Source organism: Ranitomeya variabilis, chromosome 6 (assembly GCF_051348905.1).
Source record: "Ranitomeya variabilis isolate aRanVar5 chromosome 6, aRanVar5.hap1, whole genome shotgun sequence".
Lineage (NCBI taxonomy): Eukaryota > Metazoa > Chordata > Amphibia > Anura > Dendrobatidae > Ranitomeya > Ranitomeya variabilis.
Window position 1 is genome coordinate 23,248,636 of NC_135237.1, and position 24,773 is coordinate 23,273,408.

Sequence of the window (24,773 nt, forward strand, 5' to 3'; positions counted from 1 at the left end):
TGTGGTCATAAATCGGCTAAGAGGAGCTTAGAAAAAGACAGATGAAAGAGTTGCAAACAGAATGAGCTCACTGATGGTTTCTCAGATGACTCATTCTGCAGCCAGCAATAGATGATGCAACACAGAGGCTGTAGAAGCCAAATCTTTACTGAAACCCAATTGCAAAAATGATTTTTAGGCCCAAAATGACTGCATTTTACTACAAAATAATTGTCCCCAAAAAGTGGACAACCATTTTAACTTGTTAAACTAAAATTTTATATAAGTAAAAAATAAATTCTGGTGCAATCTGTTCTCCCAGATAATTTTTTTGATAAAGGAGAACCCGCTGCTGTTGGATGCGGAAGCTCTGAAGAGATGCAGCGCGGTGCTGGACCTGATCTGTGAGAAGTGCATGAAGCAGCGAGACATGAACGAGGTCCTGGCCATGAAGATGCATTTCATCAGCTGTATCTTCCAGAAGTGCAGCGCTCATCTGCAGGAGCAGGAGAATCAGCTGGATCCTCTCATTAAAAGGTACCATGGAATGCATAGGTCTGCAGAGGAGCTGTGTACACAAAACGGGAGATGTTTAATCAAGACAATTTCCAAACTTTCTGCCTTTACTATGAAGTAATAAATCATAGTAATTGTATGTAATCTGTATCCTATTCTAGACATTTTTTTACACTGGCTCCTATACTCCAGCCACATCCAAAGCTGCATTCACGATTCTGCTGGCTTCTTGATTCCAGGGGAGGCCGAGATGATGATGATGATGATGATGATGATTATTCCACCACAAAAGTGCTTAATAAAGGGTTATTCCTCAACTTCAGACATGGATGTTGCCGGATTATGCTGCGTAAAACAAGCACTTTTGCAATTTACTGCTTATTAACATTTGCAGCTGTTTTTGAGATATAAACATTTTTTCTTTTGTTTACAGTTCGTTGTCATAGAGACCGTCCACCGCTGCTGTCTAGCTTGTAAGCCTTGCCCTGGAGCTGGCTGGCATTGGGAGGTAGCAGCACACTTAGGCGATGCTGGCCGGCTTCAAAACCATCCATAGAGAAGACTGCGTATGTTGTGAGGTCTAGCAACGGTGGTCGATCTCCAAGGCAACGAGCAGTAAAGAAAGAAAGTGTTTATATCTCAACAACAGCTGGAAATTTTCATTTGTCGTAAATAGCAAAATTGCCTCTATTTCCCCAATACCCATTTATGAAGCTGGGATTAACCCTTTTACATACCACCGCCGTACATTTACTGTTGATGTGGAGCAGACGCCATACAGTGCGGGTGACGGCCGCATTATACAGCCAGCACCCGAGAGGAGCTGCTGCCATTGGAGCTGGCTCACACTGCAAACAGTTTAACCTCTTAGATCACGTTGTCCATCATGATAAAATTGGGGGGAAAGGGCAGAATTGCATCACCACCCAACTCTCCTGAAAAAAGAGGTAAAAAAAAAAAAAAGGCAAAAAACAAACAAAATGGGGCCAATAAAAACTACAGCTTGTACAGCAAAAAAGCAAAACATAAAGTAATATTCTAAAGAGCCAGGCTAAAACAAAAGAAAAGCAGAAGCATAAATATGGTCTCACCGTAACCAGACTGATTCCTAAGATACCAGCTCGTATTGTAACTCCAAAATGTAACAACAGAATTGCTATTTTTGTTTTTTGTAACTTTTGGTTTTTTTTCAACTGACCGACCCGATCAGTAGTAGTATTATTAATAATATTAATATTATTATTTAGTATTTGTATTTTTTTTTATACGGTATGTTTCATTCAATTTTATAAACTCATCCTGCAAAAAATAAATATATATGGCTTATATGTCCACATAGTTGTAAACATTAAGGTTCTTCAAAAGCAAAGAAGTAGAAAAACGGCAGCAAAAAAAAAATAACATTATGTCCGAGTTTCCAGGGGGTTAAATGTTGACATAATCCAAATGTCAGTGAATTTTAAATGCAGCTCTGGGTGTGACTGGAGTCTGGTGGAGCTCTCCATAGCGCTGTTCACATGGTGATCTGCTGGTCACCGCAGGTCTGACTGCAGCCTCAGGGGTCACTTAGCCTAGTATTCCTCATGGGGCATAGCAGCGGATGCTGTTATTTGTGGGCTCCTCGGGGGCCGGCCTTATCACAGCGTGCACCTATTACCTGTGTATATTCACTATTTTCCATGGTTTCCCTGTTTGACGCTTCTCTCCGCGTTCTCGTTTAGCTTACTGAAGGGTCGAGAGGGCGACTGCTTTCCCGTTTTCCAAGAAAAGTTCATAAGGGAAAGTATCCGGAAATTTCCATACTGCGAGGCCACACTCCTGCAGCAGCTGGTTCGAAGCATCGCTCCTGTGGAAATTGTAAGGGTATTACTGGGAATTGGAAATATCGGACATATTGCTTTAAATAGTTCTCTTGCAGCAGCTGAAAGTGACCCTATGTCAAGACCCTAAGTATCTCTACTTCAATTCCCTAAACCCAAATCCAGAAAAAAAAAGTTTTTAACTCAAAATATAAGCATGGAAGTAAAAAAAACAAACAAAACATCTAAATATAAATTCTTTATTTTTCCTATAAAGAATATTTTGGTTTTCTAGGTGACACAGGATATGGCCACCATGACCACTCCGAGATGGCGTATGAGCCTCCTAGAGCAGCAGAACTTGTTTATTTCTGTGCCGTGAATGACTTTTAAGATTTTGGAGCTAATCATGTATATTTGGTTTCTCCAGGGATCTGACCCCACAGCGTTTTCCGTGCTGACACAAGCCATTACTGGCCAGGTGGGCTTTGTGGATGCAGAATTTTGCACTACATGTGGTGAGAAAGGCGCAGATAAACGCTGCTCGGTTTGCAAGTTGGTGAGTATTCATTTCTCTGTGGCCACATCAAGGTATTGATTTAACTTTTCCTCCCGAAAGTGCTATAGATGTTCAAGAATGTTCGTCTTTCCTCAGACCTTAGTGTTTCACAATATGAGGTAGCATAGATTGCGCTGATCTTTAGGCAGGGGTGGAGTTCTGCTATTTAAGGCTCCTCAAGGGTATTCATTTAAGACAGAGAATTATCAATGGGGTGGAGCTGGTGCCCATTGCAGTTCCCTAGAAGTGATAACTCCGTTGAACACAATTCTGTATTTTGACTTTTCAGAAGTTTCCTCCCCAACTTTATAGTGTATAATACCCCTAGATGGACAAAAACCACGATGAGACGCTGCTCTGTAATAGACTTCACACCTATATTCTCACATCGTTACCTCTGCTACCCGCAATGGGATCTAAATTAGTATGTTATCCAATTGCCTCTATGGGGTGGGTTTATTAAAGCTCCAGACCCATTTAATCTTCATTAGTAAAACATGGCTACTCGCTTCCACATGCCTAGGAATTGTATGTGGAATTTTTTTGTGATCTCTGACTACGTGTTCAAAAAAAAAAAAAAAAAAAAGGCGCCACACCTTTTCGCAGATCATGTCTGGTATTGCAGCTCAGTCCCATTCACTTCAGTGCAGCTCAAGGACAGTTGTCAGGGGGCTGTCTTTGCAAGTAAGCGGCAGTCATGTTTTTTTAATCCTGGACAACCCCTTTTTAATACTCCTTTGCACCTGACCCAAATATTTAGTCAGAGGTCATAGAAAATCCTTATACACTAAAGATAAATTCTTAAGGTGGGATTCCCATCTTGGATGGGTACAGGTTCCTCTTTTGACTCCACAGTCAATTTTTTTTTAAGGGGATTGCAACCTCCATAAATAATTAAGCTGCTGCTTTACCAAATGTTGCTTTCCATTGAATTCTATGGGAGTCATAAAAAGAGCCGAACAAGTAGCAGTAGACTCCTCCCCGTAAGTCCCATTGACTTCAATCATTTTCTCCATAGATGAGGGTTACGTCAGCTGTTATAATTCTTTAAGATGGCACTACCCCTTTAAGACTGTACCTTCGAGGAAGCTTGCGCGTTGCTGCCATCTACCTGTCTTACAATGTAACTACTGTTACTGCAAGGTGTTCTCCCAAACTGTTGTGGAACTACAATTCCCAGCAAGTTCTAACAGAAGCATCATGGGAGTTGGTGCCACACGTCTCGGGCTTCTTACTGTCCTGTTTCCTCGTCCGTCAGGTGATCTACTGCGGCCAGAAGTGTCAGAAACTTCACTGGTTCGCCCACAAGAAAGTCTGCAAAATCCTGAAGGAGAAGCGAGAGAAGCAGGAGCTGGAGGCGTCCAAAGAGAAGAGGAGGCAGGAGCGGCTGGCCGAGAGAGGTCCGTGGAGAAAGGCGATTATTAGCGATTGCTGTCAGTGAATGGAACAAATGCAAACACGTGAACTTCTCGCAGCTGAGGGTTTGCTACAATTGTATCCAGCCTAGGTAATCCTTTAGAATTTACCTGCACTGATACATTGTAACAAACCTGTCAGCACAGGAGGGAATTTTGGATTTCACACATGGTTAGCTCAAACAGGATTATCTACACTGCAGTAACAAACCTTCAGCTGTGAAAAGTAGAAGGTCAGGATGTGTTTTCAACCTCCGGATAGAAAGAAATCCTAATTCCATTCACTGACAACAAGCAGATTTTAGGAAAATGGTGAAGAAATCCACAGTATAGATATGGACATGGCTTTAAAGAAAATCTGCCACTGGCCATAAATACGGATTTTTTTTGACCGGTGTAAATGCCGCTGTTCTCCTGAATCCGACTATGTTTTTCTTTTCTTCCTGCGCCTCTCCGTTCCTGAGATATGGCCGTCTCTTCCCTGTATATAGAGCTAGTCTTGTTAATCAAGAGGGTGTGATCCTCAGCTTCTATGTGGGTGTCTCCATGAGGACGACGCCCCCTTGGCTAACAAGACAATTACATACAGGGAAGAATGAGCCATATCTTATGAATGGAGAGGCGCAGGAAGAAAAGAAAAACATCGCCGGATTCAGGAGAAAGGCGGCATTCGCAGCAGATTAAAATATTACGTATTTATGGGAAGTGACTGGTTCTATTTAAAGGGGTGTTACAATGGTGTGTAATTAAAACTTTATTAAAATCTATGGTATTATTTTGCCCTTGTGGTACAGCAGTCTCTCACTTGTAGACCATGCTGCTAAAAAAAAAATAAATCCCTGGAAATAGGGGTCACGCACTGTGAACATCCACAATCAGGAAGCTATATGTTTTCCCTGCAGTGACCTCTACAGGTGACATCCAAGAATTACATCCTGGCCATTCAGATATATGGGACACCATGAAATGGAATGACCACCAAAGTGAGAGCCTCTTGGTTAAAGTAGTCCATCCGGGAGGTCATATAGGAAATGACTAAGCTTTTCTGCTTCAAGTAGTGGGAAAACCCTTTAAACAGCCATTTAAGAACTCAGCCAGGTCTTTTCTTCCAGAGTTGGGACCCCCACTAGTCATCACCTCGTTCTTACAAGGGCATATCCCTTTAATCGCCGTCCCTTTATGCTCCTCCTGTGTTACGACGCCTTTTCTTGGCGCAGCAGCGTGAGCGGCGCTCAGCGTCTCCCGTCATCACCCGGCTCTGATCCTCTTCTCTAATTTCACTGACACTGAGACGACGTGTAAGAACAAGATTGTGTGATGGCGTCTTGGCGGGAGAAGTCTATGTAGCTGCTGCTCAATAGCGGAGAATGGAGGACGACAAGAAACTCTTCACTGTCCTCCATTACCCGGAGATGCTGAGGATAATTGTCTCCAGCCTCGTACAGATCGGCGGGAATCATCAGAGTCTTACAGAAAGCTCTCATTATATTACATAGCTCTGTGCGCGAATAACTGGGAGAGAAGGGAAAAGTATAAAGAGTCGCCATCTGTGCGGAATATTCATCTGATGTAGATTATTAATGGTATAAATAATCATTCATCATATAATGCCGCACAATGGAGCAAAGAAATTATACCCAGGAAATAATGCACTGTCACCTCCTGCTGATTAATACTTCTATATACACTAAAAATGTATACATTTCTTCACAATATTATAATACTGCCCCTATTTACAAGAATATAACTACTATAATACTGCTCCTATGTACAAGAATATAACTACTATAATACTGCTCCTATGTACAAGAATATAACTACTATAATACTGCCCCTATGTACAAGAATATAACTACTATAATACTGCCCCTATGTACAAGAATATAACTACTATAATACTGCCCCTATGTACAAGAATATACCTACTATAATACTGCCCCTATGTACAAGAATATAACTACTATAATACTGCTCCTATGTACAGGAATATAACTACTATAATACTGCTCCCTATGTACAAGAATATAACTACTATAATACTGCTCCTATGTACAAGAATATAACTACTATAATACTGCTCCTATGTACAGGAATATAACTACTATAATACTGCTCCCTATGTACAAGAATATAACTATTATAATACTGCTCCTATGTACAAGAATATAACTACTATAATACTGCCCCTATGTACAAGAATATAACTACTATAATACTGCCCCTATGTACAAGAATATAACTACTATAATACTGCTCCTATGTACAAGAATATAACTACTATAATACTGCTCCCTATGTACAAGAATATAACTACTATAATACTGCCCCTATATACAAGAATATAACTACTATAATACTACTCCTATGTACAAGAATATAACTACTATAATACTGCCCCTATGTACAGGAATATAACTACTATAATACTGCTCCTATGTACAAGAATATAACTACTATAATACTGCCCCTATGTACAAGAATATAACTACTATAATACTGCTCCTATGTACAGGAATATAACTACTATAATACTGCTCCCTATGTACAAGAATATAACTACTATAATACTGCTCCTATGTACAAGAATATAACTACTATAATACTGCTCCTATGTACAGGAATATAACTACTATAATACTGCTCCCTATGTACAAGAATATAACTATTATAATACTGCTCCTATGTACAAGAATATAACTACTATAATACTGCCCCTATGTACAAGAATATAACTACTATAATACTGCCCCTATGTACAAGAATATAACTACTATAATACTGCTCCTATGTACAAGAATATAACTACTATAATACTGCTCCTATGTACAAGAATATAACTGCTATAATACTGCCCCTATGTACAAGAATATAACTACTATAATACTGCCCATATGTACAAGAATATAACTACTATAATACTGCTCCTATGTACAAGAATATAACTACTATAATACTGCCCCTATGTACAAGAATATAACTGCTATAATACTGCCCCTATGTACAAGAATATAACTACTATAATACTGCCCATATGTACAAGAATATAACTACTATAATACTGCCCCTATGTACAAGAATATAACTACTACAATACTGCCCCTATGTACAAGAATATAACTACTATAATACTGCTCCTATGTACAAGAATATAACTACTATAATACTGCCCCTATGTACAGGAATATAACTACTATAATACTGCCCCTATGTACAAGAATATAACTACTATAATACTGCCCCTATGTACAAGAATATAACTACTATAATACTGCCCCTATGTACAAGAATATAACTACTATAATACTGCTCCTATGTACAGGAATATAACTACTATAATACTGCTCCCTATGTACAAGAATATAACTACTATAATACTGCTCCTATGTACAAGAATATAACTACTATAATACTGCTCCTATGTACAGGAATATAACTACTATAATACTGCTCCCTATGTACAAGAATATAACTATTATAATACTGCTCCTATGTACAAGAATATAACTACTATAATACTGCCCCTATGTACAAGAATATAACTACTATAATACTGCCCCTATGTACAAGAATATAACTACTATAATACTGCTCCTATGTACAAGAATATAACTACTATAATACTGCTCCCTATGTACAAGAATATAACTACTATAATACTGCCCCTATATACAAGAATATAACTACTATAATACTACTCCTATGTACAAGAATATAACTACTATAATACTGCCCCTATGTACAGGAATATAACTACTATAATACTGCTCCTATGTACAAGAATATAACTACTATAATACTGCTCCTATGTACAGGAATATAACTACTATAATACTGCTCCCTATGTACAAGAATATAACTACTATAATACTGCTCCTATGTACAAGAATATAACTACTATAATACTGCTCCTATGTACAGGAATATAACTACTATAATACTGCTCCCTATGTACAAGAATATAACTATTATAATACTGCTCCTATGTACAAGAATATAACTACTATAATACTGCCCCTATGTACAAGAATATAACTACTATAATACTGCCCATATGTACAAGAATATAACTACTATAATACTGCCCATATGTACAAGAATATAACTACTATAATACTGCCCCTATGTACAAGAATATAACTACTATAATACTGCTCCTATGTACAGGAATATAACTACTATAATACTGCTCCCTATGTACAAGAATATAACTACTATAATACTGCTCCTATGTACAAGAATATAACTACTATAATACTGCTCCTATGTACAGGAATATAACTACTATAATACTGCTCCCTATGTACAAGAATATAACTATTATAATACTGCTCCTATGTACAAGAATATAACTACTATAATACTGCCCCTATGTACAAGAATATAACTACTATAATACTGCCCATATGTACAAGAATATAACTACTATAATACTGCCCATATGTACAAGAATATAACTACTATAATACTGCCCCTATGTACAAGAATATAACTACTACAATACTGCCCCTATGTACAAGAATATAACTACTATAATACTGCTCCTATGTACAAGAATATAACTACTATAATACTGCTCCTATGTACAAGAATATAACTACTATATTACTGCCCCTATGTAGAAGAATATAACTAATGTAATACTGCTGCTATTCTAATTGCATGCACATGGTGGCGCACATTACTGTACGGATAGACATGTTGTGCTGTAGAATTTTACGCCTTATAATTGGAAGCAGGTACAATACAATACAATATTTTTTTTTCCCCAGAGCTGAAATCTGCTGAATCCGTGGCGTCACAGGAGGAGGATAATGGTGAAAGTGAAGCTTCCACAGTAAGAGAGTCCGACTCCACTGTAGAAGAGACTGTGACTTCTGCTGCTGCTGCTGCTGCTGATGATGATGATGATGAAACCTTGGCTGATCCAATCCAGCCGGACGCAGCGGAGGGAGCAGGACAATGATCCGACCACTGCGCTCCTACAACGCTCTGCACTGTGGACATGAAAATCTATATCCTGCTGCTGTAGAACTACAAGTCCCAGCTCGATAAGAGTTTTACAATGGAGGGATAGCAGCAATTTGTAAAGTGCTGAAGTATAAGAAGCCGCGGGCTCCAGTCCCAGCACTGCTCCACATTCCACCGCCACCCTCCGTCCACATCAGGACCATATGTGACTAATAAGGGACCGTTCTCACCACTGATGGTGACATCTGTTCCTGGGAAAGCTGGGTGATGACTAATATGGTGTCATGTCGGCTCCCACATTAGTTATCACTCAGATTCCCTAGACTCTTGCGTGGCCACTCCATGTAGTTATACTGCAATATGGTTACAGGAAGGTGCCGCAGCATAACGAGAGGTGCCGTTAATGGCAGGTTCCTGGAACTTTAACATTGATGACCTGTTAAAGGGAAAGGTCATTTAAGAGCTTGGTGGGGTCAGACCCCAGACCCCCCACTGATTGATGGGGTCGTAGTGCATCAGAACTGACAGCGCCATACATCTTGTAGTGGCCGGAAGCGGTACTGCAGCCTCTCGCCTTTCATGGGGGTTAGACCTGTTCCAATCATCCTATGGAAAGGTCAATATTGAAGTCCTGGAAACCGCCATTAAAGGGATATTCAAAGCTAAATCAATTTTCTACTGGATTGGTAAAAATTGCGAGTTTGCTGTGAATCCCCCCAATCACCGAGGTGGGCGCTGAGTAGAGCGGACGGCCGTGTGCCGCACTCCTGAGTATTAGGTGATGGGTGGTGATTATGGGGTGTTGGGTGGTGATTATGGGAACATCGCTTTAATAAATCTAACTTTTCTCTATCCCCGGGTGGCGATCGTTGATTAGCAGGACGCTGATTTCACAGCCTCACCCAGCTTTCCCAGCTTCCTCAATGACAAACACCATTCTGACAACCATTGTGGGAGCAGTAACGGCGGCCACACTGGTTGTCGGCCTTGGCTATGTGCTCGTGGATGAGGCGCTGGGATTTCTCGCTGCTGCGGCTTTCATGGTTTCGTTGGGATAGCGGCAGTGAATAGAGTTTCCAGCTTGACAAATGACCGACTGTCACTGCCGCTAATCATGGGGGTCTGCTCCCGCCGCTGTAGAAGCCTCCAAGTGAAGACCACCATATCCACATAGAATGCAGTAACCCATCTCTCCTGTACACCGCCCTGTGACCCCGAATCTAATGCCCATCCAGGACCGGGTATTTCCTGCTTTGTTAAAGGGGTCCTCCACCCTTACAAAACCCTTCCATTTGTGCTGATTTTTCAGGATTTTTCCCTTTACCCAATATTTCACTCCTGTGCTGATAAAGTTTGGTTACAAGAAGTTGAGCTAGTTTCTATACCCAATCCACCACTCCTCCGCTGACTTCAGAGCCGAAATCCGCTAGAAATACTTTATCCTCATTGCGCCTCTGGAAAGAGCATTCTAGGATGTCGGAGAATGGAAACATTCTACTTTCCATCCAGGGACCTATTACTTCTCACAGCTGATGGTTTGTTACAGTTGTATCCAGTATGGACAATGGCTGAGACTATAGACTGATACATTGTAACTGAGGACAGATGAGAGCTTTGTTCCACTGATGTGTTTAGTTCACAGAGGTTTGTAACAAAAACTCAGCTGCGAGAAGTATTGGGGCTGTCCAGGTGCTTTACCTCTGCCTGTCAACAAAGTTTTCATTCATTGACTGCAAGCAGATATTTTAAAAGTGGTGATAAATTGAAATTGAATGTGGCTTTTTGTCCCTTGTTACACTAATTTAGCGCTTGTCGATATCATCATTTCCTTATCTGTGACTACAATATACGATGGCTGTGTAGGGAATATGCCTTTAAGGGGGGGTATTCTATATGGACAAACTACTTACAGACTGCCGTACTGATGGGACGTCCGGTGATCACCTGAAACGTCACCTTTTTCCTGCAGCACCTCCACAGGAGAAAGCAAGAATTACACATTTTGCATTGAAACCAAATGGGAAGAGCGGGGGTCCTCCACAGAGATAATGATCGTAGCTTCTCCCTGTGTTGCCCACCCACAAAAACTCTAACCTAAACCCCATACACCTCTGGTACCTGTCAGCTGAACATGTGCGTGACTGATAACTGTCCCTAATGACCCTTCATATACAAATATGTTAATGACTTAAACTGACCACCGCTGCTCAGGTCCCTGCCAATACCAAACATAAGAACCCAATTTGTCAGTCACCTGACACATACTTCAGCCATGATTTAATATGTGATGATTGAGATTGGTGATTGGCTGCAGTGGTAAGGTCACTGATGGATGGGACTGGTGTTAAAGCATTGGGGAACTTAAGGGTATATACTTCTCTCTTTTTTACATCCTGTACCTTGGTCATTTTTTTTTTTAAATTCGAAGACAATCTCCTTTAAAGGGGTTTTATTCTGTCATCTGGAGCGCACTGCTCCCGACTCCTGCTTGCTGAGGGCTGCTCCCCTGACTCCTGCTTGCTGAGGGCTGCTCCCCTAACTCCTGCTTGCTGAGGGCTGCTCCCCTGACTCCTGCTTGCTGAGGGCTGCTCCCCTGACTCCTGCTTGCTGGGGACGGTGTGCTCCTGATTGACAGTTCAGACCAGAGACATGATTGGGCTGACAGCCCGGACTACGCTCTGCCATGTTTTGGCACTGAATCATCTGTCCAGCCTTGCAATCATTATAGCAAAGAGCTTCTAACTGTGCTCCAAGGCTACCAGCCACCTTTGACAGGCTGCAGAGGTGGCCGGTAACTTGGCAACGATCCATAGACAATAAACTTAAAAATATCTCCATTCTTGAGAAAAGAGAATATTTTCACTGGGAAGTAAATTGCAAAGTTGTTTGTATAAATATCTTTACAATTTTATAACCTTTTAAGAGGATGAAGAAAACAAAAAAGCATAAAATGTACGCTGTAAAAAAAATCCAAGGTCTCTTGATTAGGTAAATAACAAGTGTTAACCGTGGTGAATCCTAGCCCTAAGGGTCCCATTCATCCTCTTAAGTCACTTTTTTCTTTATTATCTTGCGGTTTCCATTTCTGATGTTTATGCCAAAGTGTTGAAAATATTACTGGCAGGTTTGTAAATTATGCAAAAAAAAATTATTTTTTTTTTACCCTTTTTTTCGCCTTCTGGAGTGAAAAAGTTTCGAGATCCGTTAACTTTTTGAGTGCAGCTCTAACATTTGCGCAAAAATTTCTTATTATTTTGGTGTAAAATGTTGTGCTATTTTTTTTAAAGCGTCACAAATAAGGAGTTTGTTGAGGAAATCTGGACTACAAAAACAGAAGAATGGGTAGAAATACAGCCCAAAAACAGGAAAAACTAGTTTAAAAAAAAAAAAGGTAATAAATCGTGTCCTAAGTGGTTAGAGTCCCTACAGCGCCACCACTGGAGAAAGGAAACATTACACTGGGACAAGTCTTGTTGATGGACTCTTACCCAGGGTCTCTAGAGAGAGAGAAAATCTTTGACTTTTGACCATTCTGGTCAAGGGAAGATGATCTTGCAGAGAGGAACCACTAAGACAGAATTTTACAAAAAAGGAATAAGAAAGTTTGACAAATCTGAACATCCCCTTTAAGACAAGATCTTCACAGACGCCATTGAACTCTAATGAGAAGGTTTTACTAGATCATTGGTAGCGAGGAAGAACAGTGAGTGACTTCTTGATGTCAATGAAGTTCCAGGAGAAGATCCAACTCATCGGGGAGGACCATGACTGGTAAACCTATGGCACTCACAAGTCACTAAGAACGTAAACAGAAGACAAGACATTATGAAGAACCCAGGAATCCCGCCATATGGTCACGAGGCGCCGCAACCATCCCAGCCTCTCATCATAACATTCTGCACAGTTTCCAACTTGTCTCTCGATGACGATATTTTCGGGATCATCCACAACAGATGTTCCGTGCGGGTTACGTAAATGTTTTTGTCCGTTAAGATCAGGTAGACATGTGGCCGCTCTTCCAGGAAGGTTAGAGAAAAAAAGCCGAAACTAAAGCAATGTCAAAATGTTCAACTGGTAAAGTCTGATTTGTTGATAGAACGTAGAACCTGTTTATCATCTCTACAAAACGATGTGTGTGAGCCTGTCGTGTATGGCGGTATAATCCAGAGAGCATGGAGGCAAAGCAGAGCACTGCTACATCCAACACCGACTCCCCTCATACTGAGAAAATATTCAAAGAAACAGTCCTGTATGTACAAGTCCTTATTCATAGGGGCAGTATTATAGTAGTTATATTCTTGTACATAGGAGCAGTATTATAGTAGTTATATTCTTGTACATAGGGGCAGTATTATAGTAGTTATATTCTTGTACATAGTGGCAGTATTATAGTAGTTATATTCTTGTACATAGGAGCAGTATTATAGTAGTTATATTCTTGTACATAGTGGCAGTATTATAGTAGTTATATTCTTGTACATAGGAGCAGTATTATAGTAGTTATATTCTTGTACATAGGGGGCAGTATTATAGTAGTTATATTCTTCTACATAGGGAGCAGTATTATAGTAGCTATATTCTTGTACATGGGAGCAGTATTATAGTAGTTATATTCTTGTACATAGGGGCAGTATTATAGTAGTTATATTGTACATAGGAGCAGTATTATAGTAGTTATATTCTTGTACATAGGGGCAGTATTATAGTAGTTATATTCTTGTACATAGGGGGCAGTATTATAGTAGTTATATTCCTGTACATAGGGGCAGTATTATAGTAGTTATATTCTTGTATATAGGGGCAGTATTATAGTAGTTATATTCTTGTACATAGAGGCAGTATTATAGGTTATATTCTTGTACATGGGAGCAGTATTATAGTAGCTATATTCTTGTACATGGGAGCAGTATTATAGTAGTTATATTCCTGTACATAGGGGCAGTATTATAGTAGTTATATTCTTGTATATAGGGGCAGTATTATAGTAGTTATATTCTTGTACATAGGGGCAGTATTATAGTAGTTATATTCTTGTACATAGAGGGCAGTATTATAGGTTATATTCTTGTACATGGGAGCAGTATTATAGTAGCTATATTCTTGTACATGGGAGCAGTATTATAGTAGTTATATTCCTGTACATAGGGGCAGTATTATAGTAGTTATATTCTTGTACATAGAGGCAGTATTATAGTAGTTATATTCTTGTACATAGAGGCAGTATTATAGTAGTTATATTCCTGTACATAGGGGCAGTATTATAGTAGTTATATTCCTGTACATAGGGGCAGTATTATAGTAGTTATATTCTTGTATATAGGGGCAGTATTATAGTAGTTATATTCTTGTACATAGAGGGCAGTATTATAGGTTATATTCTTGTACATGGGAGCAGTATTATAGTAGCTATATTCTTGTACATGGGAGCAGTATTATAGTAGTTATATTCCTGTACATAGGGGCAGTATTATAGTAGTTATATTCTTGTATATAGGGGCAGTATTATAGTAGTTATATTCTTGTACATAGGGGCAGTATTATAGTAGTTATATTCTTGTACATAGGAGCAGTATTATAGTAGTTATATTCTTGTACATAGGGGCAGTATTATAGTAGTTATATTCTTGTACATAGGGGCAGTATTATAGTAGTTATATTCTTGTACATAGGGGCAGTATTATAGTAGTTATATTCTTGTACATAGGAGCAGTATTATATTCTTGTACATAGGGGCAGTATTATAGTAGTTATATTCTTGTACATAGGGGCAGTATTATAGTAGTTATATTCTTGTACATAGGAGCAGTATTATATTCTTGTACATAGGGGCAGTATTATAGTAGTTATATTCTTGTACATAGGAGCAGTATTATATTCTTGTACATAGGAGCAGTAGTATAGTAGTTATATTCCTGTACATAGGGGCAGTATTATAGTAGTTATATTCCTGTACATAGGGGCAGTATTATAGTAGTTATATTCCTGTACATAGGAGCAGTATTATAGTAGTTATATTCTTGTATATAGGGGCAGTATTATAGTAGTTATATTCTTGTACATAGAGGCAGTATTATAGTAGTTATATTCCTGTACATAGGGGCAGTATTATAGTAGTTATATTCCTGTACATAGGGGCAGTATTATAGTAGTTATATTCTTGTATATAGGGGCAGTATTATAGTAGTTATATTCTTGTACATAGAGGGCAGTATTATAGGTTATATTCTTGTACATGGGAGCAGTATTATAGTAGTTATATTCCTGTACATAGGGGCAGTATTATAGTAGTTATATTCTTGTATATAGGGGCAGTATTATAGTAGTTATATTCTTGTACATAGGGGCAGTATTATAGTAGTTATATTCTTGTACATAGGAGCAGTATTATAGTAGTTATATTCTTGTACATAGGGGCAGTATTATAGTAGTTATATTCTTGTACATAGGGGCAGTATTATAGTAGTTATATTCTTGTACATAGGGGCAGTATTATAGTAGTTATATTCTTGTACATAGGAGCAGTATTATATTCTTGTACATAGGGGCAGTATTATAGTAGTTATATTCTTGTACATAGGGGCAGTATTATAGTAGTTATATTCTTGTACATAGGAGCAGTATTATATTCTTGTACATAGGGGCAGTATTATAGTAGTTATATTCTTGTACATAGGAGCAGTATTATATTCTTGTACATAGGAGCAGTAGTATAGTAGTTATATTCCTGTACATAGGGGCAGTATTATAGTAGTTATATTCCTGTACATAGGGGCAGTATTATAGTAGTTATATTCCTGTACATAGGAGCAGTATTATAGTAGTTATATTCCTGTACATAGGGGCAGTATTATAGTAGTTATATTCCTGTACATAGGGGCAGTATTATAGTAGTTATATTCCTGTACATAGGGGCAGTATTATAGTAGTTATATTCCTGTACATAGGGGCAGTATTATAGTAGTTATATTCCTGTACATAGGGGCAGTATTATAGTAGTTATATTCTTGTACATAGGAGCAGTATTATAGTAGTTATATTCTTGTACATAGGGGCAGTATTATAGTAGTTATATTCTTGTACATAGGGGCAGTATTATAGTAGTTATATTCTTGTACATAGGGGCAGTATTATAGTAGTTATATTCTTGTACATAGGAGCAGTATTATAGTAGTTATATTCTTGTACATAGGGGCAGTATTATAGTAGTTATATTCCTGTACATAGGGGCAGTATTATAGTAGTTATATTCTTGTACATAGGGGCAGTATTATAGTAGTTATATTCTTGTACATAGGGGGCAGTATTATAGTAGTTATATTCTTCTACATAGGGAGCAGTATTATAGTAGCTATATTCTTGTACATGGGAGCAGTATTATAGTAGTTATATTCTTGTACATAGGGGCAGTATTATATTAGTTATATTCTTGTACATAGGGGCAGTATTATTAGTTATATTCTTGTACATAGGAGCAGTATTATAGTAGTTATATTCTTGTACATAGGGGCAGTATTATATTAGTTATATTCTTGTACATAGGGCAGTATTATATTAGTTATATTCTTGTACATAGGAGCAGTATTATAGTAGTTATATTCTTGTACATAGGGGCAGTATTATAGTAGTTATATTCTTGTACATAGGAGCAGTATTATAGTAGTTATATTCTTGTACATAGGAGCAGTATTATAGTAGTTATATTCTTGTACATAGGGGCAGTATTATAGTAGTTATATTCTTGTACATAGGGGCAGTATTATAGTAGTTATATTCTTGTACATAGGGGCAGTATTGCAGTAATCATATTCTTGTACGCAGGTTGCAGTATTAGTTACTTGTTAATCTGTAGCGGGCAGTGCTTAGGTAATATACATATATACTTGTGTTCTGTTATGTCAGGTACAAAGATGTCCAGTGTAAGGTTTGATACGGACTTGTACACATCAAAAGCAAGAGCTTTTTTCCTTTATTATCCGTCACATGTAGTCCAGAGACTATTTCTCCACAATAGATGATTGCATTGACAGCTAGTGTTGCCCTTTATTTCACATATCTGTCCTATTCATAGTGTCATACTGACTGTAGGTATGACTGAAGGTAAGGGCAATATTGGGTAATATTTACAGGCAGATATGAAGCCTCAGCAGCCAGTAAGGTGACTTATCTTTCACCATTTTGTTCACCTTATTAATCTGTTATTATCGAAATGTGACAGTGATCAACTGCGGCGCGTCCTTGGGATTCTCCTCCGAGCGTAGAAGTTTGGATACAGGGATCTTATTCCAATCGAAGAGTGTAAACTGCATAATGGATCTGTGATATCCTCTCAGTAGAACTTTATCATCCAGGGTAAAACCATCATTACTAAGTAAAAAGAAAGATTGTATAATCACTTTCAAAATAAAGAATAAATTAAAATATACAATCCGAGACACTGAAATTACAACACCAGGAAGGAATCAGAACTTTTTGCACCTTAAATTTCTGCCATAATCTGTACAAATCAATTGAGAAACAAACTTAAATCTTTTCGGCTGGAATAAGAAAAGTAAAACACTAAAGTAATGTGGTTGCAAAAATATTCATACCCTTACATACGGTATTTCCCTCCACTTTCAATAAAGCCACACTAAAAGCTCACAAAAAACAGCCCCAAAGCAAAATGCAGCCTCCACCATGACTCACTGTGGGGATGGTGATCTTTTGGTGACATGGTATGTTTGTAACAAACATGTTTTGGAATTATGGCTGAAAAGTATATCCTTTGTCTGATCAAACATAACACGTTTCCCACATGCTTTTGGTCGACTAAATGCAAGTTTTGGGGTTGGATGTTTTTCTTTGTAAGCAAAGGTTTCCGTCTTTCCCCCCGACCCCACAGGCCGCTCATATGAAGAATACGGGAGATTGTTGTCACATGTAGGACACAACCAGAACTTGCCAAAAATTCCTGTAGCTCCTCTAATGTTGTTGTAGGCTTCTTGGCAGCCATCTGGACCAATTTTCTGCTTGCCTTTTTTATAAATTTGAGAGATGTCCAGTTCTAAGTAATGTGACTGAAATTTGGCACAACAGTGACTTCTTTGACATCTTCACAGCATCCATGGTGAATCTAATTTCTTGGCTATATTTTTATACCCTTCTCATAAATGATCACTTTAAAAAAAAATCCTTTTGCTGTGTTGTCAGCTGTTTATGGACCAGAAAATGCCATGAAAATCTTCCTAGCACAGCATAAATTTATATGGGGTTTAGCAAAATCGCTGTAAATGATGGCGGTCGAGCGCTGACTACTATGTAACGTGTAAATGTGATTGGCTAATTTTGAACACAACCACATCCCCAATTATAGTCACATTCCTGCAGCAACATTATTTTAGTTCTGCTATATGTATTTTGTTACTCAAAATGATTTGTTCGCTACTCCGTGGATTTGTATAAGTTATGGGAGATATTAAAGGTGGAAAAAGTTCTGAAATTGTACCTTAGTAAAAATAACAAAAAATAACTTATCCACTGTACGTAGGATTCTGTCTGCAGCCACCACTAGGGGGAGCTCCCTGTATACAGATACATGATAAGATCCTGTCTGCAGTCACCACTAGGGGGAGCGCCCTGTATACAGAGATACATGATAAGATCCTGTCTGCAGCCACCACTAGGGGGAGCTCCCTGTATACAGAGATACATAATAAGTTCCTGTCCACAGTCACCACTAGGTGGAGCTCCCTGTATACAGAGATACATGATAAGATCCTGTCTGCAGTCACCACTAGGGGGAGCTCCCTGTATACAGAGATACATGATAAGATCCTGTCTGCAGCCAACACTAGGGGGAGCTCCCTGTATACAGAGATACATGATAAGATCCTGTCTGCAGTCACCACTAGGGGGAGCTCCCTGTATATAGAGATACGTGATAAGATCCTGTCCGCAGTCACCACTAGGGGGAGCTCCCTGTATACAGAGATACGTGATAAGATCCTGTCTGCAGCCACCACTAGGGGGAGCTCCCTGTATACAGAGATACATGATAAGATCCTGTCTGCAGCCACCACTAGGGGGAGCTCCCTGTATACAGAGATACATGATAAGATCCTGTCCGCAGCCACCACTAGGGGGAGCTCCCTGTATACAGAGATACATGATAAGATCCTGTCTGCAGCCACCACTAGGGGGAGCTCCCTGTATACAGAGATACATGATAAGATCCTGTCCGCAGCCACCACTAGGGGGAGCTCCCTGTACACAGAGATACATGATAAGATCCTGTCTGCAGTCACCACTAGGGGGAGCTCCCTGTATACAGAGATACATGATAAGATCCTGTCTGCAGCCACCACTAGGGGGAGCTCCCTGTATACAGAGATACATGATAAGATCCTGTCTGCAGCCACCACTAGGGGGAGCTCCCTGTATACAGAGATACATGATAAGATCCTGTCCGCAGCCACCACTAGGGGGAGCTCCCTGTATACAGAGATACATGATAAGATCCTGTCTGCAGCCACCACTAGGGGGAGCTCCCTGTATACAGAGATACATGATAAGATCCTGTCCGCAGCCACCACTAGGGGGAGCTCCCTGTACACAGAGATACATGATAAGATCCTGTCTGCAGCCACAACTAGGGGGAGCTCCCTGTATACAGAGATATATGATAAGATCCTGTCTGCAGCCACCACTAGGGGGAGCTCCCTGTATACAGAGATACATGATAAGATCATGTCTGCAGCCACCACTAGGGGGAGCTCCCTGTATACAGAGATACATGATAAGATCCTGTCTGCAGCCACCACTAGGGGGAGCTCCCTGTATACAGAGATACATGATAAGATTCTGTCTGCAGCCACCACTAGAGGGAGCTCCCTGTATACAGAGATACATGATAAGATCCTGTCTGCAGTCACCACTAGGGGGAGCTCCCTGTATACAGAGATACATGATAAGATCCTGTCTGCAGCCACCACTAGGGGGAGTTCCCTGTATACAGAGATACATGATAAGATCCTGTCTGCAGCCACCACTAGGGGGAGCTCCCTGTATACAGAGATACATGATAAGATCCTGTCTGCAGCCACCACTAGGGGGAGTTCCCTGTATACAGAGATACATGATAAGATCCTGTCTGCAGCCACCACTAGGGGGAGCTCCCTGTATACAGAGATACATGATAAGATCCTGTCCGCAGCCACCACTAGGGGGAGCTCCCTGTATACAGAGATACATGATAAGATCCTGTCCGCAGCCACCACTAGGGGGAGCTCCCTGTATACAGAGATACATGATAAGATCCTGTCTGCAGCCACCACTAGGGGGAGCTCCCTGTATACAGAGATACATGATAAGATCCTGTCTGCAGCCACCACTAGGGGGAGCTCCCTGTATACAGAGATACACGGTAAGATCCTGTCTGCAGTCACCACTAGGGGGAGCTCCCTGTATACAGAGATACATGATAAGATCCTGTCTGCAGTCACCACTAGGGGGAGCTCCCTGTACACAGATACATGATAAGATCCTGTCTGCAGCCACAACTAGGGGGAGCTCCCTGTATACAGAGATATATGATAAGATCCTGTCTGCAGCCACCACTAGGGGGAGCGCCCTTTATACAGAGATACATGATAAGATCCTGTCCGCAGTCACCACTAGGGGGAGCTCCCTGTATACAGAGATACATGATAAGATCCTGTCTGCAGCCACCACTAGGGGGAGCTCCCTGTATACAGAGATACATGATAAGATCCTGTCTGCAGTCACCACTAGGGGGAGCTCCCTGTACACAGAGATACACGATAAGATCCTGTCTGCAGTCACCACTAGGGGGAGCTCCCTGTACACAGAGATACACGATAAGATCCTGTCTGCAGCCACCACTAGGGGGAGCTCCCTGTATACAGAGATACATGATAAGATCCTGTCTGCAGTCACCACTAGGGGGAGCTCCCTGTATACAGAGATACACGGTAAGATCCTGTCTGCAGTCACCACTAGGGGGAGCTCCCTGTATACAGAGATACACGGTAAGATCCTGTCTGCAGTCACCACTAGGGGGAGCTCCCTGTATACAGAGATACACGGTAAGATCCTGTCTGCAGTCACCACTAGGGGGAGCTCCCTGTATACAGAGATACACGGTAAGATCCTGTCCACAGTCACCACTAGGTGGAGCTCCCTGTATACAGAGATACATGATAAGATCTGTCTGCAGTCACCACTAGGGGGAGCTCCCTGTATACAGAGATACATGATAAGATCCTGTCTGCAGCCACCACTAGGGGGAGCTCCCTGTATACAGAGATACATGATAAGATCCTGTCTGCAGTCACCACTAGGGGGAGCTCCCTGTATATAGATACGTGATAAGATCCTGTCCGCAGTCACCACTAGGGGGAGCTCCCTGTATACAGAGATACATAATAAGATCCTGTCTGCAGTCACCACTAGAGGGAGCACCCTGTATACAGAGATACATGATAAGATCCTGTCTGCAGCCACCACTAGGGGGAGCTCCCTGTATACAGAGATACATGATAAGATCCTGTCTGCAGCCACCACTAGGGGGAGCTCCCTGTATACAGAGATACATGATAAGATCCTGTCTGCAGCCACCACTAGGGGGAGCTCCCTGTATATAGAGATACGTGATAAGATCCTGTCCGCAGTCACCACTAGGGGGAGCTCCCTGTATACAGAGATACGTGATAAGATCCTGTCTGCAGCCACCACTAGGGGGAGCTCCCTGTATACAGAGATACGTGATAAGATCTGTCTGCAGCCACCACTAGGGGGAGCTCCCTGTATACAGAGATACATGATAAGATCCTGTCTGCAGTCACCACTAGGGGGAGCTCCCTGTATACAGAGATACATGATAAGATCCTGTCTGCAGCCACCACTAGGGGGAGCTCCCTGTATACAGAGATACATGATAAGATCCTGTCCGCAGCCACCACTAGGGGGAGCTCCCTGTATACAGAGATACATGATAAGATCCTGTCTGCAGCCACCACTAGGGGGAGCTCCCTGTATACAGAGATACATGATAAGATCCTGTCCGCAGCCACCACTAGGGGGAGCTCCCTGTACACAGAGATACATGATAAGATCCTGTCTGCAGCCACAACTAGGGGGAGCTCCCTGTATACAGAGATATATGATAAGATCCTGTCTGCAGCCACCACTAGGGGGAGCTCCCTGTATACAGAGATACATGATAAGATCATGTCTGCAGCCACCACTAGGGGGAGCTCCCTGTATACAGAGATACATGATAAGATCCTGTCTGCAGCCACCACTAGGGGGAGCTCACTGTATACAGAGATACATGATAAGATTCTGTCTGCAGCCACCACTAGAGGGAGCTCCCTGTATACAGAGATACATGATAAGATCCTGTCTGCAGTCACCACTAGGGGGAGCTCCCTGTATACAGAGATACATGATAAGATCCTGTCTGCAGCCACCACTAGGGGGAGTTCCCTGTATACAGAGATACATGATAAGATCCTGTCTGCAGCCACCACTAGGGGGAGCTCCCTGTATACAGAGATACATGATAAGATCCTGTCTGCAGCCACCACTAGGGGGAGTTCCCTGTATACAGAGATACATGATAAGATCCTGTCTGCAGCCACCACTAGGGGGAGCTCCCTGTATACAGAGATACATGATAAGATCCTGTCCGCAGCCACCACTAGGGGGAGCTCCCTGTATACAGAGATACATGATAAGATCCTGTCTGCAGCCACCACTAGGGGGAGCTCCCTGTACACAGAGATACACGATAAGATCCTGTCTGCAGCCACCACTAGGGGGAGCTCCCTGTATACAGAGATACATGATAAGATCCTGTCTGCAGCCACCACTAGGGGGAGCTCCCTGTATACAGAGATACACGGTAAGATCCTGTCTGCAGTCACCACTAGGGGGAGCTCCCTGTATACAGAGATACATGATAAGATCCTGTCTGCAGTCACCACTAGGGGGAGCTCCCTGTACACAGATACATGATAAGATCCTGTCTGCAGCCACAACTAGGGGGAGCTCCCTGTATACAGAGATATATGATAAGATCCTGTCTGCAGCCACCACTAGGGGGAGCGCCCTTTATACAGAGATACATGATAAGATCCTGTCTGCAGTCACCACTAGGGGGAGCTCCCTGTACACAGAGATACACGATAAGATCCTGTCTGCAGTCACCACTAGGGGGAGCTCCCTGTACACAGAGATACACGATAAGATCCTGTCTGCAGCCACCACTAGGGGGAGCTCCCTGTACACAGAGATACACGATAAGATCCTGTCTGCAGCCACCACTAGGGGGAGCTCCCTGTACACAGAGATACACGATAAGATCCTGTCTGCAGTCACCACTAGGGGGAGCTCCCTGTACACAGAGATACACGATAAGATCCTGTCTGCAGTCACCACTAGGGGGAGCTCCCTGTACACAGAGATACACGATAAGATCCTGTCTGCAGCCACCACTAGGGGGAGCTCCCTGTATACAGAGATACATGATAAGATCCTGTCTGCAGCCACCACTAGGGGGAGCTCCCTGTACACAGAGATACATGATAAGATCCTGTCTGCAGTCACCACTAGGGGAGCTCCCTGTATACAGAGATACATGATGAGATCCTGTCTGCAGTCACCACTAGGGGGAGCTCCCTGTATACAGAGATACACGGTAAGATCCTGTCTGCAGTCACCACTAGGGGGAGCTCCCTGTATACAGAGATACATGATAAGATCCTGTCTGCAGTCACCACTAGGGGGAGCTCCCTGTATACAGAGATACACGGTAAGATCCTGTCTGCAGTCACCACTAGGGGGAGCTCCCTGTATACAGAGATACACGGTAAGATCCTGTCTGCAGTCACCACTAGGGGGAGCTCCCTGTATACAGAGATACACGATAAGATCCTGTCTGCAGCCACCACTAGGGGGAGCTCCCTGTATACAGAGATACACGGTAAGATCCTGTCTGCAGTCACCACTAGGGGGAGCTCCCTGTATACAGAGATACATGATAAGATCCTGTCTGCAGCCACCACTAGGGGGAGCTCCCTGTATACAGAGATACATGATAAGATCCTGTCTGCAGTCACCACTAGGGGGAGCTCCCTGTATACAGAGATACATGATAAGATCCTGTCTGCAGCCACCACTAGGGGGAGCTCCCTGTATACAGAGATACATGATAAGATCCTGTCTGCAGCCACCACTAGGGGGAGCTCCCTGTATACAGAGATACATGATAAGATCCTGTCTGCAGTCACCACTAGGGGGAGCTCCCTGTATACAGAGATACACGATAAGATCCTGTCTGCAGCCACCACTAGGGGGAGCTCCCTGTATACAGAGATACACGGTAAGATCCTGTCTGCAGTCACCACTAGGGGGAGCTCCCTGTATACAGAGATACATGATAAGATCCTGTCTGCAGCCACCACTAGGGGGAGCTCCCTGTATACAGAGATACATGATAAGATCCTGTCTGCAGTCACCACTAGGGGGAGCTCCCTG

At 41.5% G+C, this 24,773-nt stretch overlaps 2 protein-coding genes across 8 annotated transcripts in view; one reads left to right on the plus strand and one right to left on the minus strand.

Moving 5' to 3' along the window:
• ANKMY2 (ankyrin repeat and MYND domain containing 2) overlaps positions 1 to 11,013 on the plus strand; it is a 52,950-nt gene extending 41,937 nt beyond the window's left edge. The window contains exons 6-10 of the mRNA XM_077268049.1: positions 302 to 516; positions 2,217 to 2,352; positions 2,725 to 2,853; positions 4,112 to 4,253; positions 9,038 to 11,013. Coding sequence (XP_077124164.1) covers positions 302 to 516; positions 2,217 to 2,352; positions 2,725 to 2,853; positions 4,112 to 4,253; positions 9,038 to 9,231 — 816 coding nt within the window. The 3' untranslated portion in view covers positions 9,232 to 11,013. The remainder of the gene's footprint in view (positions 1 to 301; positions 517 to 2,216; positions 2,353 to 2,724; positions 2,854 to 4,111; positions 4,254 to 9,037) is intronic.
• Positions 436 to 24,773, minus strand: part of LRRC72 (leucine rich repeat containing 72) — a 49,141-nt gene continuing 24,803 nt past the window's right edge. Inside the window, exons 9-10 of one of the 7 annotated variants that reach the window (XM_077268059.1) lie at positions 17,420 to 17,600; positions 436 to 547 (exon numbers count right to left, since the gene is read on the minus strand). In XM_077268059.1, the coding sequence (XP_077124174.1) occupies positions 17,435 to 17,600 (166 nt within the window). In that variant the 3' untranslated portion in view covers positions 436 to 547; positions 17,420 to 17,434. Of the gene's footprint in view, positions 548 to 11,425; positions 13,033 to 16,676; positions 17,601 to 24,773 lie in introns of those variants that run through there. The other 6 variants (XM_077268058.1, XM_077268062.1, XM_077268063.1 and 3 more) reach the window with 6 other exon arrangements.